This window comes from Hippopotamus amphibius, chromosome 8 (assembly GCF_030028045.1).
Source record: "Hippopotamus amphibius kiboko isolate mHipAmp2 chromosome 8, mHipAmp2.hap2, whole genome shotgun sequence".
In the NCBI taxonomy this organism is placed as follows: Eukaryota; Metazoa; Chordata; class Mammalia; order Artiodactyla; family Hippopotamidae; genus Hippopotamus; species Hippopotamus amphibius.
The window spans coordinates 39,902,152-39,924,962 of NC_080193.1; the positions used below are offsets into that span (position 1 = coordinate 39,902,152).

The 22,811-nt window shown below is 39.2% G+C and overlaps 1 protein-coding gene across 2 annotated transcripts in view; it reads left to right on the forward strand.

Annotated features, from left to right (window-relative positions):
* Positions 1–22,811, forward strand: part of CNTNAP5 (contactin associated protein family member 5) — an 893,955-nt gene that overhangs the window by 821,263 nt on the left and 49,881 nt on the right. For both annotated transcript variants that reach the window (XM_057745525.1, XM_057745526.1), the window contains exon 20: positions 16,974–17,104. In XM_057745525.1, the coding sequence (XP_057601508.1) occupies positions 16,974–17,104 (131 nt within the window). The remainder of the gene's footprint in view (positions 1–16,973; positions 17,105–22,811) is intronic.

The window sequence follows — 22,811 nt, forward strand, 5'->3', positions numbered from 1 at the left end:
GGCTGGAAAATTTGATACCTGTTTAAAACTTCTTCTGAGAGTTTTCAAGGTTGTTTTTGAATAAGAAATGAATTGAGCCCTAGAAAACCAGCACAGCTGAGTGGATCTGAGAATGTACAGCGCATTGCACTTACTGACTCATGAGAAATTCTCAAAGAGCTGGGAATATTTTCTTTAGGGGAGCTGATTCTTTTCTGTTCTAATCTGTCCTCACCTTGCCAAAGATAGAAACTCGGGAGAAGAACCATAATGTTTAACTTTGCCATGAAAATGGACCTTATCTTCCATGGAGTGTGCAATTCTTTTAAGTATAAACTCTCTCTTTTTCAAAGAAGCTTCAAAATATAAGTGGTTTTTTTTTTTCTTTTTTACCTTGGAGACAACTCATGAAATTTAGCATTCAATCGTGTGTGCGGTGATTTGAGAACAAGCTCTGGACAACTGAATTTGACTTCAGAATGAACACAGATTTTTTTTTTCCATGATTTGTCTGTGAAGTCTAACTAAGTGGGATTATCATACAGACATATGCCTTCATCTAAATGGCTTTTATTAAATGCTGTATCTTCATATGGTGGGTGCTAAGGAAGAGAGGCTGAGTGTAGTTGCCACCTTTCCATGCTTGTGAGAATGTGGGAAATGCAGATTACAATCAGAGGAGATGAAAGGTCTGCATGAAATGGCTGTGGTTTAAATGTCTGATCAGATTAGACAAATTAAATTGTCCTCATATGTACAATTAGCATAAAATAATAATGTGTGTGGCGTATTTTTGAGGTCTAAAGATGAAATATGAGAAAAGCATTTAAGACAATCCCTAGAACAAAGTGGGCAATAAATGATATTTTAATAATACTGATCATAAAAATAACAATAGCTAATATTTATAGTTGTAACAATGATAATTATCAAAATTATTATCAACCCTTAAATAATTGCTTGTGGTATATATATTTAAGCATGGATGAGATAAAGGAAATATATATCACTGAAACTAACCATTCATTTATTCTATAAAAAAATTCAATAAATATTTTTGAACCCCCTCCACCCTAACTATATGCTAGGCATTTATTTATTTATTTATTTATTGGCTGCATTGGGTCTTTGCTGCTGCCCAGGCTTTCTCTAGTTATGGAGAGTGGGGGCTACTCTTTGTTGCAGTGCATGGGCTTCTCATCATGGTGGCTTCTCTTGTTGTGGAGCATAGGCTCTAGGCTCATGGGCTTCAGTAGTTGTGGCACATGGGCTCAATAGTTGTGGTGCACAGGCTCAGTAGTTGTCGCGCACGGGCTTAGTTGTTCCGTGGCATGTGGGATCTTCCTGGAGCAGGGATTGAATCCGAGTCCCCTGCACTGGCAGGTGGATTCTTAACCACTGCGCCACCAGGGAAGCCCCTAGGCGTTTTTCTTGACACTGAGAATATCCCACAGAAAAATACAAACAAAATTCTGTTATCATGGAGCTTTCAAATAAATGGAGGATGAAAATCTCTAAACAAATTTAAAATTGTAAAAATTAATAAATGAGTAGGTTGATGATAAATCGTATTTAAAAAAAGCTGTTTGAAAGACCAGGCCTTTCCACCAAATTCTGGCCAAAATATACAGTAAGAAGCATTTTCATGTAGTGACCCTGCATGGGTTTGTATGTCTGAAACAATGCTTTCCCTACATATGCTGCTTATATATATTTTATTTTCTAGATAATTCTGTCTTATTCAGTCTCTGGGTTTATACATTCTAATGGAGGGAGATAGGCAGTAAGTCATAAATATAACCAAAAGCAAAATGTTACAAAATGATAAGCTCTATTGGGAAAAAAAAAAAGAGCAGGGTAAGGAATCAGAGACAGTATGAGTGCGGTGGGGATTTTGCAGTTTTTAACGTGGTGATCAGAGAAGAATTCTTAAAACCAGTGATATTTAAGCAAAGACATGAAGGAGTCAGGGACAAGCTGGAGGAGGCTTGTGAGTACCCAGAGAAGATTCCAGACAGGAAGTGCAAAGTCCTGTGACAGAGGCATGCTTGTTCTCTGCGAACTGGTAAGGAATGCATTGCAGCTGGGTCCCAGGGACTAGGGAGAATGTAGTGGATGGTGAGGAGAGAGAGGTAATGAAGACCTTATGACCTTATAATCACAGGTCTTCTACCTGGGTGTATATCCAGAAAAGAAGAAAATTCCAATTCAAAAGATACATGCACCCCAATGCTCATAGCAGCACTGTTTACAGTAGCCAAGATATGGAAACAACCTAAATATCCATTGATAGATGAATGGATAAAGTAATTATGGTACATATATACAGTGGACTATTACTCAACCATAAAAAAGAATGAAATAATGCCATTTGCAGCAACATGCATGGACCTAGAGATTATCACACTAAGCGAAGTAAGTCAGACTGAGAAAGATAAACATCGTATGATATCACTTATTTGTGGAATCTAAAAAAACTGATATAAATGAACTTATCTATGAAACAGATACAGACTCACAGATAGAGAGTCTATATCTGTGTTTACCAAAGGGGAAGGAGGGAGGGATAAATTAGGAGTTTGGGATTAACATATACACATGACTATGTATAAAATAAATAAATAACATGGACCTACTGTATAGCACAGGGAATTATATTCAATATCTTATAATAATCTATAAGAAAAAGAATCTGAAAAAGAATATCTATGTGTATATGTATAAACTGAATGACTTTGCTGTACACCTAAAATTAACACAATATTGTAAACCAACTATACTTCAATTAAAAAAAAATATAGTGGGAATCCAGGGATTAGATGAAGGGTACCTGAAAGGGTAGTCAGAGAGTGAAATGCTTATAACTGGAATTACAGAGAGGCTGCAGTTGTTAATAACAGATACTGAATTCTGATATTGATTCCATAATATACTAATCAATCTTGGCTAACAGTTTGGAAAACATTGTTAGGTGCAGGTATTGAGCTAGGGGTGCATCACTGTGTGGGTCACATTTGGCCCACGAATGAGAAGGGGATTTCTGGCAAATATCTGTAAGAGGAACATTCCAAGTGGAGAGAAAAGCAGTTGTAAAGACTAGAAGGTAGGACTGGACTTGGGGAACATAAAGTAGGTCGACAGTAGTTGGAATTTAGTGAGTGTGGGCAAGTGTAGAATGAAATAAGGTCCTAAAGGATCTTAGAGAAAGAATTTGGATTTTACTCTAAGTACACTGGGGCATCATTGAAACATTTGTAATGGCATCAGATTTACACTTGAGAAAGTTTAACTGCTGTGTAAAGAATGGATGAGTCAATCCTAGTTTACAAAATCTCCCTGGATTAATATTTGTATGTGTAAGGTGTTATTCATTTGCTTGTTTGCTTTTGCTTTTGTCTCTGATTTGTTCTGTTTCAGTTGTCAATTTCTGTTGGGTTTGTCTTTGAACATCTGATAGCACACTGGGGTTCTGTCAGGTCTTTCTTGAGCCTTATGTCCTAATGGATTCAGTAATTGTGTGTCTTATACATGTATGTGTTTCCTAGACTTAATATTTGTTTAATCCAATACTTGGACATTAGTCTGAGGCTTGGACAGTCTTCTATAAACACCTCTATTGCCAGGACAAGCAACCCCAAAAGTTTGAACAACCATAAGGAAATAAAGAAACACCATGCAGGCAAAGGAGCAGGAAAAAACCCCACAAGACCAAATAAATGAGGAGGAAATAGGAAAAATGCCTGAAAAAGAATTTAGAGTAATGATAGTAAAAATGATACAGAATCTTGATAAAAAAATAGAGAAAGTACAAGAAACAGTTCATAAGAACTGAGAAAAACAAACAGCAATGGATAACAAAATAACTGAAATTAAAAATACTCCAGATGCTATAACCAGCAGAATGACTGAGGCAGAAGAATGAATAAGGGAGTTGGAAGATAGAATGGGGGAAATAAACGCCACAGAGCAGGAAAAAGAAAAAAGAATAAAAAGAATAGAAGACAATCTCAGAGTCCTCAGTGATAACATTCAGTGCACCAACATTCGAATTATAGGCATCCCAGAAGAAGAAGAAAACAAGAAAGGGTCTGCGAAAATATTTGAAGAGGTTCTAGTGGAAAACTTCCCCAACATGGGAAAGGAAATAATTAATCAAGTCCAAGAAGCACAGAGAGTCCCATACAGAATAAACCCAAGGAGAAATACACCAAGGCACATATTAATCAAACTAATGACAATTAAACACAAAGAAAAAATATTAAAAGCAGCAAGAGAAAAGCAACAAACAACATATAAGGGAAAACCCATAAGGATAACAGCTGACCTTTCTACAGAAACTCTGCAGGCCAGAAGGGAATGGCAGGATATACTGAAAGTCCTGAAAGAGAGAAACCTACAACCAAGAATACTCTACCCAGCAAGAATCTCATTCAGATTTGAGGGAGAAATCAAAAGCTTTGCAGACAAGCAAAAGTTAAGAGAATTCAGCACCACCAAACCAGCCTTACAACAAGTGCTAAAGGAACTTCTCTAAGTAGGACACACAAGAAAAGGAAAACACCTACAAATACAAACCCAAAACAATTAAGAAAATGGTCATTGGAACACACATGTCAATAATCACTTTAAATGTAAATGGATTAAATGCTCCAACCAAAAGACACAGACTGGCTGAATGGATACAAAAATAAGACCCTTCTATATGCTGCCTACAAGAAACCCACTTCAGACCAAGGGATACATATAGACTGAAAGGAAAGGGATGGAAAAAGATATTCCATGCAAATGGAAGTCAAAAGAAAGTTGGAGTAGCAATACTCATATCAGACAAAGTAGACTTGAAAGTAAAGACTATTACAAGAGACAAGGAAGGACACTACCTAATGATCAAGGGATCCATCCAAGAAGAACATATCACAATGGTAAATATCTATGCCCCCAACATAGGAGCACCTCAATACATAAGGCAAATGCTAACAGCTATAAAACAGGGCATCAACAGCAACACAATCATAGTGGGAGACTTGAACACCCCACTTACATCAATGGACAGATCATCTAAACAGAAAATAAATAAAGACACACAAGCTTTAAATGACACATTAGACCATCTCAACTTAATTGATATTTATAGGACATTCCATCCAAAAACAACAGACTACACTTTCTTCTCAAGTGCACATGGAACATTTTCCAGGATAGATCACATCTTGGGTCACAAATCAAACCTCAGCAAATTCAAGAAAACTGAAATCATATCAAGCATCTTCTCAGACCACAATGCCATGAGACTAGATATCAATTACAGGAAAAAAACTGCAAAAAATACAAGCACATGGAGGCTAAACAATTCACTCTTAAACAACCAAGAAATCACTAAAGAAATCAAAGAGGAAATCCAAAAATATCTAGACACAAATGACAATGAAAACACAACAACCCAAAACCTATGGGATGCAGCAAAAGCAGTTCTAAGAGGGAAGTTTATAGCAATACAGTCCTACCTTAAGAAACAAGAAAATTATCGAATAAGCAACTTAACCTTACACCTAAAACAATTAGAAAAAGAAGAACAAAGAAACCCCAAAGTGAGCAGAAGGAAAGAAATCATAAAGATCAGAGCAGAAATAAATGAAAAAGAAAGGAAGGAAACCATAGCAAAAATAAATAAAACTAAAAGCTGGTTCTTTGAGAAGATTAACAAAATTGATAAACCATTAGCCAGACTCATCAAGAACAAAAGGGAGAAGATGCAAATCAACAGAATTAGAAATGAAAAAGAAGTAACAACGGACACCTCAGAAATACAAAAGATCATGAGAGACTACTACAAGCAACTATATGCCAATAAATTGGATAACCTGGAAGAAATGGATACATACTTAGAAAAATACAATATTCCAAGACTGAACCAGAAAGAAATAGAAACCATGAACAGACCAATCACAAGTACAGAAATTGAGGCAGTGATTAAAAATCTCCCAACACACAAAAGCCCAGGACCAGATGGGTTCACGGGTGAATTCTATCAAACATTTCAAGAAGAGCTAACACCTATCCTTCTCAAACTCTTCCAAAATATTGCAGAAGGCGGAACACTCCCAAACTCATTCTACGAGGCTACCATCACCCTGATACCAAAACCAGGCAAAGATGTCACAAAAAAAGAAAACTACAGATCAATATCACTGATGAATATAGATGCAAAAATCCTCAACAAAATACTAGCTAACAAACTCCAACAGCACATTAAAAAAATCATACACCATGAACAAGTGGGGTTTATCCCTGGGATGCAAGGATTCTTCAATATACGCAAATCAATCAATGTGATACATCATATCAACAAATGGAAGGATAAAAACCATATGATCATCTCAATAGATGCAGAAAACACTTTTGACAAAGTTCAACATCCATTTATGATAAAAGCTCTCCAGAAAATGGGCATAGAAGAAAATTACCTCAACATAATAAAAGCCATATATGAGAAACCAAAAGCTAACATCGTTCTCAGTGGGGAAAAACTGGAAGAATTCCCTCTAAGAACAGGAACAAGACAAGGGTGTCCACTCTCACCACTATTATTCAACATAATTTTGGAAGTTTTAGCCACAGCAATCAGAGAAGAAAAAGAAATCAAAGGAATCCAAATTGGAAAAGAAGAAATAAAATTGTCACTCTTTGCAGATGACATGATATTATATATAGAAAACCCTAAAGACTCTACCAGAAAACTGCTAGCACTCATTGATGAATTTAGTAAGGTAGCAGGATACAAAATTAATGCACAGAAATCTCTTGCATTCCTATACACTAACAACGGAAGAGCAGAAAGAGAAATTAAGGAAACTCTCCCATTCACCATTGCAACAAAAAGAATAAAATATCTAGGAATGAACCTGCCTAAGGAGGCAAAAGATCTGTATGCAGAAAACTATAAGATACTGATGAAAGAAATCAAAGATGACACAAACAGATGGAGGGACATACCATGTTCCTGGATTGGAAGAATCAACATAGTGAAAATGTCTGTAATACCCAAAGCAATTTACAGATTCAATGCAATCCCAATCAAATTACCAATGACATTTTTCACAGAACTAGAGCAAGAAATCTTATGATTTGTATGGAAACGCAAAAGACCCCGAATAGCCAAAGCAATCTTGAGAAGGAAAAATGGAGTTGGTGGAATCAGGCTTCCTGACTTCAAACTATACTACAAGGCCATAGTGATCAAGACAGTATGGTACTGGCACAAAAATAGAAAGGAAGATCAATGGAATAGAATAGAGAACTCAGAAGTAAGTCCAAACACATATGGGCTCCTTATCTTTGACAAAGGAGGCACGAATATACAATGGAAAAAAGACAGCCTCTTCAATAAGTGGTGCTGGGAAAATTGGACAGCAACATGTAAAAGAATGAAATTAGAACACTTCCTAACACCATACACAAAAATAAACTCCAAATGGATTAAAGACCTACATGTAAGGCCAGACACTATCAAACTCCTAGAGGAAAACATAGGCAGAACACTCTATGACATCCATCAAAGCAAGATCCTTTTTGACCCACCTCCTAGAATCATGGAAATAAAATCAAGAATAAACAAATGGGACCTCATGAAACTTAAAAGCTTTTGCACAGCCAAAGAAACCATAAACAAGACTAAAAGGCAACCCTCAGAATGGGAAAAAATAATTGCCTATGAAACAACGGACAAAGGATTAACCTCCAAAATATACAAGCAGCTCATGCAGCTTCATACCAAAAAAGCAAATAACCCAATCCACAAATGGGCAGAAGACCTAAATAGACATTTCTCCAAAGAAGACATACAGATGGCCAACAAACACATGAAAAGATACTCAACATCACTAATCATCAGAGAAATGCAAGTCAAAGCCACAATGAGGTATCACCTCACACCGATCAGAATGGCCATCATCACAAAATCCAGAAACAACAAATGTTGGAGAGGGTGTGGAGAAAAGGGAACTCTCCTGCACTGTTGGTGGGAATGTAAGTTGGTACAGCCACTATGGAAAACAATTTGGAGGTTCCTTAAAAAACTACAAATAGAACTACCATATGATCCAGTAATCCCACTACTGGGCATATACCCAAAGAAAACCATAATCCCGAAAGAAACTTGTACCATAATGTTTATTGCAGCACTCTTTACAATAGCCAGGACATGGAAGCAACCGGAATGCCCATCAACAAATGAATGGATACAGAAGATGTGGCATATATATACAATGGAATATTACTCAGCTATAAAAAGGGATCAGATGGAGCTATATGTAATGAGGCAGATAGAACTACAGTGTGTCATACAGAGTGAAGTAAGTCAGAAAGAGAAAGACAAATATTGTATGGTAACTCACATATACGGAATCTAAAAATGGTACTGATGATCTCAGTGACAAGAACAAGAATGCAGATACAGAGAATGGACTGGAGAACTCGAGGTTTGGGAGGGGGTGGGGGGTGAAGTGGAAGCTAAGACGAAGTGAGAGAGTAGCACAGACATATATATATATACTACCAACTATAAAATAGATAGTCAGTGGGAAGTTGTATAACAAAGGGAGTCCAACTCAAGGATGGAAGATGCCTTAGAGGACTGGGGTGAGGAGGGTGGGGGGGACTCGAGGAGGGGGGAGTCAAGGAAGAGAATATGGGGATATGTGTATAAAAACAGATGATTGAACTTGGTGTACCCCCCAAAAATAATTAATAAATAAATAAAATTGTATATATATAAAAAAAAGAATGGATGAGTGTGAGGGAAAAGAATTAAGACTGGACTCTGGGAAGGAAGTTCAGGTGTGTTACAATGGTCCAGGTGAGAGATGGTGACAGATGGATGAGGGTGTGGTGGCTGAGCTGGAAAGAGGTGCAGAGATGCAGGATTTACTTTGTAGAGACCAGACAGCTGCTGATGACTTGGATGTGTAGCATGTGTAGCTGGTGGAGGAAATGAACGAAATAAGAATGACTCCTAGAGTTTTGGCCTAAGCTACCTGAGGATGGATACGGCAGTGAAAATAGAAGAGGAGCTAGTTGGTAAGGAAGGTCTGGTTAGCAAACACTGAAGCCTGGATAGGAAGCTGCACAAGTCTCTAATTGATGTGGACTGATAAGGATTATAATGGGGATCAACATGTAGAAGGGCTCCTTCTTTCAAAGTCAAGTGATAAAACAAGAAACTGACATGGTCGATTAACAGAATTATGAGAATGGAGTCCTGTTCCACAGAGGTTCTCTGGCACCTTTATGGGTTTTCCTTTAATGTTTGTGAGAGCTGGGAGCTTCATCTTCCCTTTTAGATCTGACCTGGACACTGGGTACCCAGGCTAATTTTCTTAAAATATCACTTTGGGGCTTCCCTGGTGGCACAGTGGTTAAGCATCCACTTGCCAATGCAGGGGACACGGGTTCGAGTCCTGGTCTGGGAAGATCCCACATGCTGCGGAGCAACTAAGCTCATGCACCACAACTACTGAGCCTGCGCTCTAGAGTCCACAAGCCACAACTGCTGAAGCTCACATGCCTAGAGCCCATGCTCAGCAATAGGAGAAGCCACCACAATGAGAAGCCCTCGCACCACAATGAAGAGTAGCCCTTGCTCATTGCAACTACAGAAAGGCCACGCGCAGCAACGAAGACCCAACTCAGCCAATAAAATAATTAATTAATTAATTAATTTAAAAAAATCACTTTTCATAGATGAGCCCAGTCAAGCATATTTTTAAATCCCTTACAGGACCCCTCTTTGCAAGTATAAGTCCAAATTCTTTTGTTCTTCTAGTACAAGCCTTCCCCATGCAACTTCTTTCTTTATCACCACTGTCTTCCAAGTTCACACTCATGTTGCAGAGTCTTTGTTTTCCCATATTTCTAAATGAGAAGGGTGGTTGGGTGAATGTTTGCAAAGATTCTTATCAGCCCTACTGGCCTGTGGTTGGCTCTATGCTTTCAGCATGGTAAAGTTCAGCCACATTGCTCACTTATATTTCTACAGCTACATAAGCATGGTACTTTTTTTTGCGTGATTCAGTTCTCCCTTCTTCCATAAACCTTTCTCCCTGAAACAGGCTTTCTCATTACCTCAACCCTAACTGCTCATTGTTTTCACTCTTTTAAATTCACAAAACATGTATCTGTATTCTCGATCAAATCACCCTCCTTTCCCTTTGCCCAATCATCCACCTCTCTATTCATCAATTCATCCATCTATTTGGCCAGACATGTCTTCAGAGGCAACATTATCTAGTGGGAGGAACATATACTTTAAAGTTCTGTACTCCTGGGTTTGAATTCCATTTCATTGTGAGTATCATACTATTATTTATTATTATTATGTTTTACTTGCAGAACTTTTTCTCCACTGAAATTCTACTTTCTAATCTGAGAATTTGATAAAAAATATCTTTAGTACCAGATTAAAAACCTAATACATGTAAGGCATATAAGCAGGCAAGTATGACCTTGCTTTGGCCTCCTTCAGTTAGATTATGAACTCCTTAAAGATAGAATTATAACATTATAACTATTTGTTAATTTAGTGTCTGACACAGTAGGCATTGAATAATTGCTAGTTTATAATTTTGGTGAAGTAATAACATTCTCCAGAGTGGCTATTTTATTCAACAAATGTCTTCTGGAGACTTAAGATAGCAGGCTCTGTGCTATTCTCTGTAGACACAAAGATGAATAAGCACCTATTGCTCCTGGGGAAGCTTAAATTCAAGGAGAAAGACAAGTAAAGCATGATACATTGAGGTTGTTACTAAAAGTGAGCACAGTGACAATATAGGAAGGAAAGTATCAGTCTTGGGAGCAAGTGGAAACCTGGGCCAAGTCAGTTGGGTCTTAATGAAGGAGAAGGGTTGCCATAGAGATAAGGGGGCAGGGTGTTTCCAGAGGAAGAAATAGACAAGACAACCCAATCAATACATGTTAGGATAGCAGTGAGCACAACACCTATAGGAGCAAAAGAGGACACCTTGGAGAAGCCAGATAAGACTTCCTAGAAGAGGTAACCTAGTGCTTAATTTTGGAGTTTGGGTAGGAATAAGCTTAATGGAAAATGTTGGAGTGGAAGACCATTCTCAGCTGAGATGAACACATGGGACCCTTGTATTCCATGGGAAAACCATACTCTTTAGAACTAACTAGATTTCGCTTCTAAATCTGAGTCCATCACTTACTACAAATGTCTAAAATCATTCACCTCCCCACACCTATGTTCCTTCACCTATCAAATGGAGTAAGAAACAAAAGAGTGTTCTAGGTGAATGACAAGACATAAGCAGGAACTCAAGCATAATAGAGGCCAAGGGGTGGTAACTTGGTCCAGAAAGTAGCAAGAAAGTTTAACAGGATATGACTACAACCTTTTTGATTTAAAGTAGATTCCTTATCATTGTGCTTAAGCACATTTTTTGAATCAGATTTCTTGCTGACATTTTTAAAATAACATTGATAATACCTGTTATATAATTCTAAAAATAATAATATGGATTTTGCCTGGAGACCTAAAAAAGTGAGGCTAGATACAGCTAGAGTCCTCCAATATTAATAAGATCCATTAAAACTTTTACAGCATACTTGCTAGTGACCAAAGGTCATTTCATTATACATATGTTTATTCCAGAAGCATATTTGGAAAAGCCCTAACTGGGGCTCAAATCAATTTCTAACTTCCACACTGTGAACTTCTTATTTCAGCCCATATTCACATACCCGCAAATGCATGCTCTTCATAATGTAGCAATGTCAACATATACTAACAGAAAAAAAATTCAGACTACATAGAAGAGGATACATTATAGTTCCCTAGATAAATTGTAGGGAACACCTGGCTAAGGCAATCCTTTTTTGTTTATTAGATCCAGAGCATATTCCCTCAGTCAGTTCCTCGTCTATGGGACTATAAACTTGCAATGTTTACCATTATGTTAAACACTTTTGGATATGAAGGTAGGGATGGGAGACTCTAGGGAAGGAATGAAAGCAGACAGATGAAGCATGTGAAGGAGGTAGAAGACGGCTTGAGGGCAGTGAACTTTTTTGGGTCCATGACGATGCCATCCAGGAAGCTGACAGTAACCTCATGACAGCAGCCTATATACTGGAAGGAGATGCACTTGCTCACTGACAAAGTCATTGAAGATGATGCTGAGGGGGAGGTGATCAGTGAGCCTCTGGCCCTGACCATCTCTATGTCAACCCAGTGCCTCGTACAAGCCTGGGAGTCAGCCTTGAATGGTGCCAAACTTATGTTGAAAAGTTATAGATTGGAGAAAAATCCCAAATAAACAATCTAACCTTACACCCAAAGAAACTAGAGAAAGAAGAGCAAACAAAACACGAAGTTAGTAGACGGAGAGAAATCATAAAGATCAGAGCAGAAATAAATGAAATAGAAACAAAGAAAACAATAGCAAAAATCAGTAAAACTGAAAGTTGGTTCTTTGAGAAGATAAATAAAATTGATAAACCTCTAGCAAGACACATCAAGAAAAAGAGGGAGAGGACTCAAATCAATACAATTAGAAATGAAACAGGAGAAGTTACAACAGACATCACAAAAATAAAAAGCACCATAAGAGACTACTACAAGCAACTATATATCAATAAAATGGACAACCTGGAAGAAATGGACAGATTCTTAGAAAGGTATAACCCTCCAAGACTGGATCAGGAAGAAATAGAAAATATGAACAGACCAAACACAAGGAATGAAATTGAAACTGTGATTAAAAAAATCTCCCAACAAACAAAAGTCCAGGACTAGATGGCTTCACAGGTGAATTTTATCAAACATTAAGAGAAGAGCTAACACCCATCCTTCTCAAGCTTTTCCAAAACATTGCAGAGGAAGGAACACTCCCAAACTCATTTTATGAAGCCACCATTACCCTGATATCAAAACCAGACAAAGATACTACAAAAAAAAGAAAATTACAGACCAATATCACTGATGAATTTAGATGCAAAAATCCTCAACAAAATACTAGCCAACAGAATCCAACAACACATTAAAAGGATCATCCACCATGATCAAGTGGGGTTTATCTCTAGAATGCAAGGATTCTTCAATATATGCAAATCAATCAATGGGATACACCATATTAACAAATTGAAGGATAAAAACCACATGATCATCTCAATAGATGCAGAAAAAGCTTTTGACAAAATTCAACACCCATTTATGATGAAAACTCTCCAGAAGGTGGGCATAGAGGGAACCGACCTCAACATAATAAAGGCCATATACGACAAACCCACAGCAAACATCCTTCTCAATGGTGAAAAACTGGAAGCATTCCCTCTAAGATCAGGAACAAGACAAGGATGTCCACTCTCACCACTACTATTCAACATAGCTTTGGAAATCCTTGCCACAGCAATCAGAGAAAAAAAGGAAATAAAAGGAATCCAAATTGGAGAAGAAGAATTAAAACTGTCACTGTTCACAGATGACATGATATTATACATAGAAAATCCTAAAGATGCCACCAGAAAACTGCTCGAGCTCATCAATGAATTTGGTAAAGTTGCAGGTTACAAAATTAACACACAGAAATCTCTTGCATTTCTAAACACTAACAATGAAAGATCAGAAAGAGAAATTAAGGAAACAATCCCATTCACCATTGCAACAAAAAGAATAAAATAACTAGGAATAAACCTAACCAAGGAGGTAAAACACCTGTACTCAGAAAACTATGACACTAATGAAAGAAATCAAAGACGACACAAACGGATGGAGAGATATATCATGTTCTAGGATTGGAAGAATCAACATTGTGAAAATGACTATACCACCCAAAGCAATTTACAGATTCAATGCAATCCCGATCAAATTACCAATGGCATTTTTCACAGAACTAGAACAATAAATTTTACAATTTGTATGGAAACACAAAAGACCCCGAATAGCCAAAGCAGTCTTGAGAAGGAAAGACGGAGTTGGTGGAATCAGGCTTCCTGTCTTCAGGCTATACTACAAGGCTACAGTGATCAAGACAGGATGGTACTGGTACAAAAGCAGAAACATGGATCAATGGAACAGGATAGAAAGCCCAGAGATAAACTATGGTCAACAATCTATGACAAAGGAGTCAAGGATGTACAATGGAGGAAAGGCAGCCTCTTCAATAAGTGGTGCTTGGCAAACTGGACAGTTCCATGTAAAAGAATGAAATTAGAACACCTCTTAACACCATACACAAAAATAAACTCAAAATGGATTAAAGATCTAAATGTAAGGCCAGACACTATAAAACTCCTAGAGGAAAATGTAGAAAGAACCCTCTTCGTCATAAATCACAGCCAGATCTTTTTTGGTCCACCCCCTAGAGTAATGGAAATAAAAACAAAAATAAATAAGTGGGACCTAATGAAACTTCAAAGCTTCTGCATAGCAATGGGAACTATAAGCAAGACGAAAAGATAACCTTCAGAATGGGGCACAATATTTGCAAACGAATCAACAGACAAAGGATTCATCTCCAAAATATATAAACAGTTTATCCAGCTCAATATCAAAAAACAAACAACCCAATCAAAAAATGGACAGAATTCCTAAATAGGCATTTCTCCAAAGAAGACATACGGATGGCCAAGAGGCACATGAAAAGCTGCTCAACATCACTAATTATTAGAGAAATGCAGATCAAAACTACAATGAGGTATAACCTCACACCGGTTAGAATGGACATCATCAGAAAATCTACAAACAGTAAATGCTGGAGAGCGTGTGGAGAAAAGAGAATGCTCTTGCACTGTTGGTGGGAATTTAAATTGATAGAGCCACTATGGAGAACAGTATGGAGGTTCCTTGCAAAACTAAAAATAGAGTTACTACCATATGACCCAGCAATCCCACTTCTGGGCATATACCCAGAGAACACCGTAATTCAAAAAGACATATGCACCCCAATGCTCACTACAGCACTATTTACAACAGCCAGGACATGGAAGCAACCTAAATGTCCATCAACAGATGAATGGATAAAAAAGATGTGGTACATATATACAATGGAATATTACTCAGGTATAAAAAGCAATGAAACTGGGACATTTGTAGAGACATGGATGGACCTAGAGACTGTCATACAGAGTGAAGTGAGTCAGAAAGAGAAAAACAAATATTGTATATTAACACACATATGTGGACTATAGAAAAATGGTACAAATCAACTGGTTTGCAAGGCAGAAATAGAGACCCAGATGTAGAGAACAAACATATGGACACCTAGTGGGGAAAGTGGGTAGAGTTGGGGGGAATGAATTGGGAGATTGGGATACCAAATATTACACTCTAAATATATGCAGTTTATTGTCTGTTAACTGTATCTCAATAAAAGTTCTTAAAAAAATACAAAAAGAAAAGTCATAGATTGGGACTTCCCTGGTGATGCAGTGGTTAAGAATCCACCGGCCAAAGCAGGGGACATGGGTTTGATCCCTCGTCTGGGAAGATCCCACATACCGCAGAGCAACTAATCCCATTGGCCACAACTACTGAGCCTGTGCTCTAGAGCCAGCGAGCCACAACTATTGAGCCCACGTGCCACAACTACTGAAGCCCATGTGCCTAGAGCCCATTCTCTGCAAAAAGAGAAGCCACGGCAATGAGGAGCCCGCGCACCACAACAAAGAGTAGCCCTGATCACTGCAACTAGAGAAAGCCCATGCACAGCAACAAAGACCCAATGAGGCAAAAATAACTAACTAACTAAATAGCAATAATAATAAAAAGTCATGGATTGAGTTTCTCCTCCTAGGAGCTGTGTGAAAATGAGTTAACAAGATGCTTCAGGGGGCTTTGGGAGACACTGATTACATCAAACTTCCTAAGAAGGTGAGATCAGTATTTGTACAGCTCTAGAAGAAATGGTTGAGGTATTTTAGACCTAAAATGGAATGTTGGGTAAGCCTCAGAATAAATACTTTGACAGGGTCTTGGTTGAAATTATTGACATCTGAGATGGATGGCTACTAGGCAGGTGTTGGTGAAGGCATATAAAATGGAAGTGATTTCTGAAGTGGATAGATACATACAGAAAGTGTATGTGTGCATGAACGACCCGCACGGTGGGAGGAGATGGTAAGAGAGTCCTAAATGACTTCAAGGATTGTGGTTCTTATCTCCAGGCCTGGCACATAATTATCACATGCTGATTTACTTTATTGGGTTGAATTATATATTAAAAACCCAAGTTTTCAGAATTAGAAGGAGCCGGAAAGAGCATGCCAGTCACCAGCCCACTAGTTCACAAGACAGGCCCTTTCCCTACTCCTTGCCCCACATCTGGGCTCCTCTCAGCACCAAATATGCTACTTCTAGGGAGCTATTATTAGTTTTTAAGTGAGAAAATATGCTGCCCCCGCATTGATCATCAATCAATGATGGTCAGAACCAAAAGGAGAGGAGGAACCAAGCAAACCAGGATTAGCTGTGGAGAGCTTCTTCTATTGGCTGACTGTTGGGTAATGACCTCATTACCCCAAATTATTGTCTCCTCTTCTGCCTTAGATTACTTTGCAATCTTATATTCCAGGAAGGCAATTAGGAAGAAAGGGAGTTCTAGGAAGTGGTAGGAATTGAAGAGAGCATGGAAAAGGATTTTATCTTATTAAAGTTTTCACAATTCAATTACAAAAGAGACTTGTGGTTGTTTTATTTTCCAAACTGGTATTTTGGTTTGTGATCACACACACACACACACACACACACACACACACACAGACACACACAGACACACATTTCAGCTATATTTGGGATTTTTAATATGGACCTAGATGCTATTGTCACAGCATATGTAATACCTTTTAAAAATGTGACTGATGGAAAGATTGAAACTTAGGTCCCTAGAAAACAGTCATGTCAATTAAAAGAAAATCTGGTCATATTTTTGCATTTTATGGGTCCTTTTTTTAATTCTAACTTCAAATGTTTGTCTTTCAAGGAAGCTTACAAGTTCGCTACCAGCTTAGCAAGGAAGAAACCCATGTATTCACCATCAATACAGAGAACCTCGCCAACAGAAGACTACACCACCTGAAGATTAACCGAGAGGGCAAAGGGCTTACCATTCAGGTACCTTATTTCTCTTTCAGCCAAATATGCCTTGGGTGCTCAGTACAACTTTTCTGAGCTTCAACCCCAAGCCAACTGTGCAGCCAAGTTCTGGGGATGGGTATGAACCTCACTCAGCCCCTGCCTTTGGAGAACTAGAATAGTGGTCCTCAGGGTGCATCCGCCTCATCAGCATCAGCATCAGATGGCACCCTGTAAGAAATGCTAATTCTTGAGCCACACATCAAATCTACTCAATCAGAAACTTTTTGGTGGGGAGGGGGCAGCAGGTGATGCTGATGCTTGTTTGGTTTTGGTAAGCCCATAACATAATGAGGAAGACACAGTGAGGAGGACATCACAAAGGACCAGCAAGGGCTGTGGGAGGTGTGTGCACAGGTGATACAGGAGCATGGAGGAGGACACCCACCTCACCTGGGCTTCAGTACAGGTCACTCTGAACAACAGGAATGGGAGGTTAGGAGCGTCAACCCTCTGCCCAGTCAAAAACCTGAGTATAACTTATAGGCGGCCCTCCCTGTCCTCGGTTTCTCTGTCTCCATGATTCCCCATCTATGGATTCAGCCAGTGGAGGATCTCATGGTACTGCTGCATTTACTATTGAAAGAACTCCTCATATAAATGGACTCACACAGTTCAAACCCATGTTGTCCAAAGATCAACAGTACTTATCTTCTGGAGGAAATTAGGAGTAAATTGAGTCGTGACATTGAGTAGGAGTTGGCTGGGTGGAGAAGAAACAGGCAGAGGGTCCAAGAGCAAAGCTGTCTGAAAGAGCAGAGTGTGTGTCACGCACTCCATGGAATTCCAGGCATCTTGGTACAAGGAGGAGCAGCAGGCAACAGTGGATCACAGTAGAAAATGGGCAGAGTCCAGACCATCCCCTTTAGAATCATGACCTCAAGTGAGCTCTTAAATCTGCCCAGAAATCACCCCTTATTTTTATTAATTCATCCACCCTCCTGATCTCCTAGATGGCAATTTTAAACTTTCCCTCTCTTTCCTTAGACCACCAACAATTGCAATTCCATCTCCACTCTTGGTAGATGATTTCAGTTTCCTTCTTTCTTGTGAAAGAATGTAGCATTCAGTAGAGAACATCCACACACTCTCAGCACATTTATCCAGCTATCTCCATCTGTGTCTGTGCACCGCCTTCCCTCCTGTTGCTGAAAATGAACAGCTAATGGTTCTAGGGAAGGCCTGACCAATCACTTGGGAGCCAGATTTCATACCTAGTGGAGAGGGCCTCACCACAGCCTTACCCTCCCCACCTCCTTTACAACATTTTCCCAGCTCTACTTGATGGCTTCCCAAAGCATAGAGCATGCAAGTATTACAAGCATTAAAGAAAACCCAAAACAAGAACAAAAAAACACTGTTTAAGGAGGGAAAGAAAACTCAAATTCACTCTCTTACCTGACTCCAGGTACTGCCCTATTTTCTTTTTCAGTGTATTGCCCAAGTCCTTGGAAATGTTGATTATAGACTTGTTCTCCAAATTTCCTCTTCCTTTTTCTAAAAACCCACCTAATGAAGGTTTGTCACTAAACTGCCGCAAAAATCACATTTCTCAAGACACCAGCGGCTGGATCCTGCAGAATCCAATGGTCTTTCCTCACTTGTCTTCTCACTGGCATTTGACACAGTAACTTCTCTCTGTTTGCGTTCCTTTTGTATCTGTATCTACCTCATCTTCCAAAGTCGAATTTCTGGACCATCCCAGGATTCATCTTCAGACACCTTTTCTTTTGCCTGTATGCTCATCCCATGGCTAAGTTCATTCGCATCTTTGAATGTCATGTCTATGCTGATGAACCCATCCCACATGTATACCTGACTCCAGTCCCTTCCCTGAATTCCAGATCTATTAGGATGTCTACTAGGCATCTCAAAGGTAACATATTTAAAACTGAGTTATTGAGAATCTTCTCCCAAACAACCTCCCACCTCTATAATCTTCCATTTCTCAAATAAGGGCAACTCCACTCTTGCAGTTCCTCAGTCTTAAAATTGGGGTGTCATCTCTGATACCTCCCTTTCCCTCACATGCAGTATCCCCATGATAACAGCTTCTACCCTACCCCAAGCCACCTCCACCACCCTTTCCTTGGCTTATTGCAGTTTACAATTGCCTTTTCACTTTTTTATTGAAAAGTAAAAATAATTTATAATGTGTTAGTTTCTGATGAACAAGGTGATTCATTTACATAGATATGTGTGTGTGTGTGTGTGTGTGTGTGTGTGTGTGTGTGTATATATATATATATATATATTCTTTTCCATTATGGTTTGGTACAGAATATTGAATGTAGTTCCCTGTGTTCTACAGCAGGACCTTGTTGTTTATCTATTCTGTACATAGTAGTCTGTTTATGTTAATCTCAACCTCCCAATTTATCTCTCCCCCACCCCCTTTCCCCTTTGGTAAGTGTAAGTTTGTTTTCTATGTCTGTGAGTCTGTTTCTGTTTCATAAATAAGTTCATTTGTATTATTTTTTTAGATTCCACATATAAGTGATATCAAATGACATCTGTCTTTCTCTGTCTAACTTACTTCACTTAGTAGGATAATCTCTAGGTCCATCCATGTTACTGCAAATGGCATTATTTCATTTTTTTTAATGTCTGAGCAGCATTCCATTGTATACATGTACCACATGTTTATCCATTCATCTGTCGATAGACATTTAGGTTGTGTCCATGTCTTGCCTATTGTGAATAGTGCTGCTATGAACATAAGGATGCACGTATCTTTTCTCTCCTTTTTTTTTTTAAAGGAAGTTTTGAAAAAAGACATCATTTATTTCATTTATTTATTTTGGGTGTGTTGAATCTTTGTTGCTGTGCGTGGGCTTTCTCTAGTTGTGGCAAGTGGGAGCTACTCTTCATTCCAGTGCGCAGGCTTCTCATTGCGGTAGCTTCCCTTGTTGTGGAGCACGGGCTCTAGGCACGTGGGCTTCAGTAGTTGCAGCACATAGGCTCAGTAGTTGTGGCTCACGGGCTTAGTTGCTCCGTGGTATGTGGGATCTTCCTGGACCAGGGATTGAACCTGTGTCCACTGCATTGGCAGGCAGATTCTTAACCACTGCACCACCAGGAAAGTCCCACATGTATCTTTTCAGATTGAAGTTTTCTCTGGATATGTGCCCAGGAGTGGGATTGCTGGATCACATGAGTTGCCTCTTAATTGACATTCCCCTGCTCCTCTTTTTTTCCCTTATAGCCTCTCTCAACACAGCAGCCCAAGTGATCCTATTAAAACATTATTCAGATCGTGACACTCTTCTGTCCAAACCACTTCCATAGTTTCCTTTCTCACGCAGAGTAAAAGCCAAAGATCTTGCCCTGGCTTAAAAGCATCTCCATGACCCCACATACCTTACTCGCTTCCCACTGTGACTTCTTTATCTCACCTATTCCTGTCCCCTCTCTAACTCCACTCAGGCCACTCTGGCCTCCTTGCTACTTCCAGAGCTCTTGAACACACTTGAGTTTGCTTTGCCTAGAATGTGATTGTTCACGTGTCTGTACTGCTACCTGTACTTGAACTTCCTTTGGGACGTCACCCAAAATTTTGACTCTAGGACACCATCCCTGGTCATCTTATGTAATCAGCAACCAGCTCCTTGACCTCAACCCTAAACCACTTAAGCACTATCTACCATTTAATACAACTTATCTAATTTCTTGCCCTATCTCCCTCTTCTAGAATGTAAGCTTCCTAAGGACAGGGATTCTTGTCTGTTTTCATTACCACGGAACCCCCAATTTGTCAAGCAGCACCTCACATATGGCAGGTCCTTAATAAATATTTTTGAACTAAATAAATTAATTCCACAAGGTTTATATGGCAAAGATTAAATTGGCCTGATGGAGAGGGGAAGCGACACCACTGTATTTTAGGCAGGGGAAGTAGTACGGGGAGATTTTCATTTCCAGAGGATCACTATGATTTCTCCATGGAAGTACACCCTTGGGAGTGATGAGACATAGGACAGGGACCAGGTAGGAAGAGAAGATAAGGGCCTCAACTAGTGCAGTGGGGGAGCCAAGGAGAGGAGGACTTGAGAAAGGTCTGGAAGGAACATCAGCAACATCGGATGAACTTTCGGATATGGACTATGGGATAAGCCAAGATTGACGACTCATTTTCTTGATTGGGTGGAAGTTCAGGAATAATTGACAAATATAGGACATGAATCACAATCCCTGAATGATTATAATTTAATGATTATAATTTAACTTTCAAGAGTGTTGGCTCTTGAAATAAGGGGTAAAAGTCTTCTTATTGGAACATGTCTTGACTGAGGTCTTGATGGGACATCTGGGATGCATGCTCGTGGGCATTTGTATATATGACTCCTTCCCTGTTTCTTTCTATTTGCTGTCTTTTTTTCCACAAATGAAAGACCCAAATAGGGCAGTGAGAGAGCAATGGGGTATACCCTTCTCTTCTCCATCTACAGGTTTCCAACCAATCAATTACTAGTCAATGATAAGCACGTATCCATAGAAGACATACCATTTCCAAAGTATAGAAGTAGCAAAAAGAAATGGAGGTGGAGGGTGTGTTTTTTAATGTTAAATCAATTTCCTGACATAGTCACACAACACACTTGTCTCTGTGACACCCCATCCTCCCCCTTACCCTATCTCTTCTCCTTCCTCCCCACTTAGAACAAGCTGCTTTAGGACTTCCTTGGTAGTCCATTGGTAAGGATTCCATGTTCTCATTGCCGAGGATGCAGGTTCAGTTCCTGGTTGGGGAACTAAGATCTCGAGTGGCTCCACACAGCCAAATTATAAACAACAAAGACACAAAAAAAACCCAAAAAACCAAGCTGTTTAGTAAAGACAGAAAAGGATGAGCTACTGCACCATCTCGGTCTCGGGTATTGCTTAGTTGCTTAGAACCAGTTATATAAGGAGAGGGCAAATGGTTAGTACTATACTCAGCCAGCCAGAGGCCTCTGGTAGCTAAGAACAGACCTTCCACAAGGTATAGTCTTGAATTGCTAGTCCTTCTTCTCTCTGCTCTATGTGACTCTAGGAAGAAGTCCTTAGGGACCAGGGCTGCAGCCAGGAGTATGAAATCCTAGTGATGATTTGAGAATTTTAATTTGGCCAGTGGTTTCTAAGGCTCAGTACCCCCACCAATGCCCTGATGGTAGAGGTAAACTTCAGTGCCCCTATTTAAAATATATTCCTGACATTAAACAGATAAAGCCAGTTTACCAAAATGCCAGCATAATTACAAGCTGTAAAGAAGGCGGAGCCAGATGTTTTCAATCCATGGGGTTAATGTCTTCCTTTGAGAGTTGAAGATCCTGAGATGAAGAGAGGGATCCCTAACGTGGGACAGACTTGGGTGTGAATCCCTGCTCCTTCACTTATGCTATGGGATCTTAGACCAGTTATTCACCTTTCTGAGGTTCAGTCTCTTTATCTATAAAAATGTTTCTGCATTGTGGGGATGGGCTGGGGTGTAAAAGCAGCTGAGTTCAGTCAGTTCTGGTAAAGGTTCTATGAAAGAACATAACTAAAGGACCAAGTGTGAAGCTTGGCATCTAGGGATACTTGAGAAAAAAAAAAAAGTTTGTTTAATTTCCCTCCTTTTCCCATCTCATTTAACGACTTGACAGGACCACTTGATGCTGAGATCAACAAAGCTTCTCCAGGCCAGGTTACACATTTTAGGCATCCA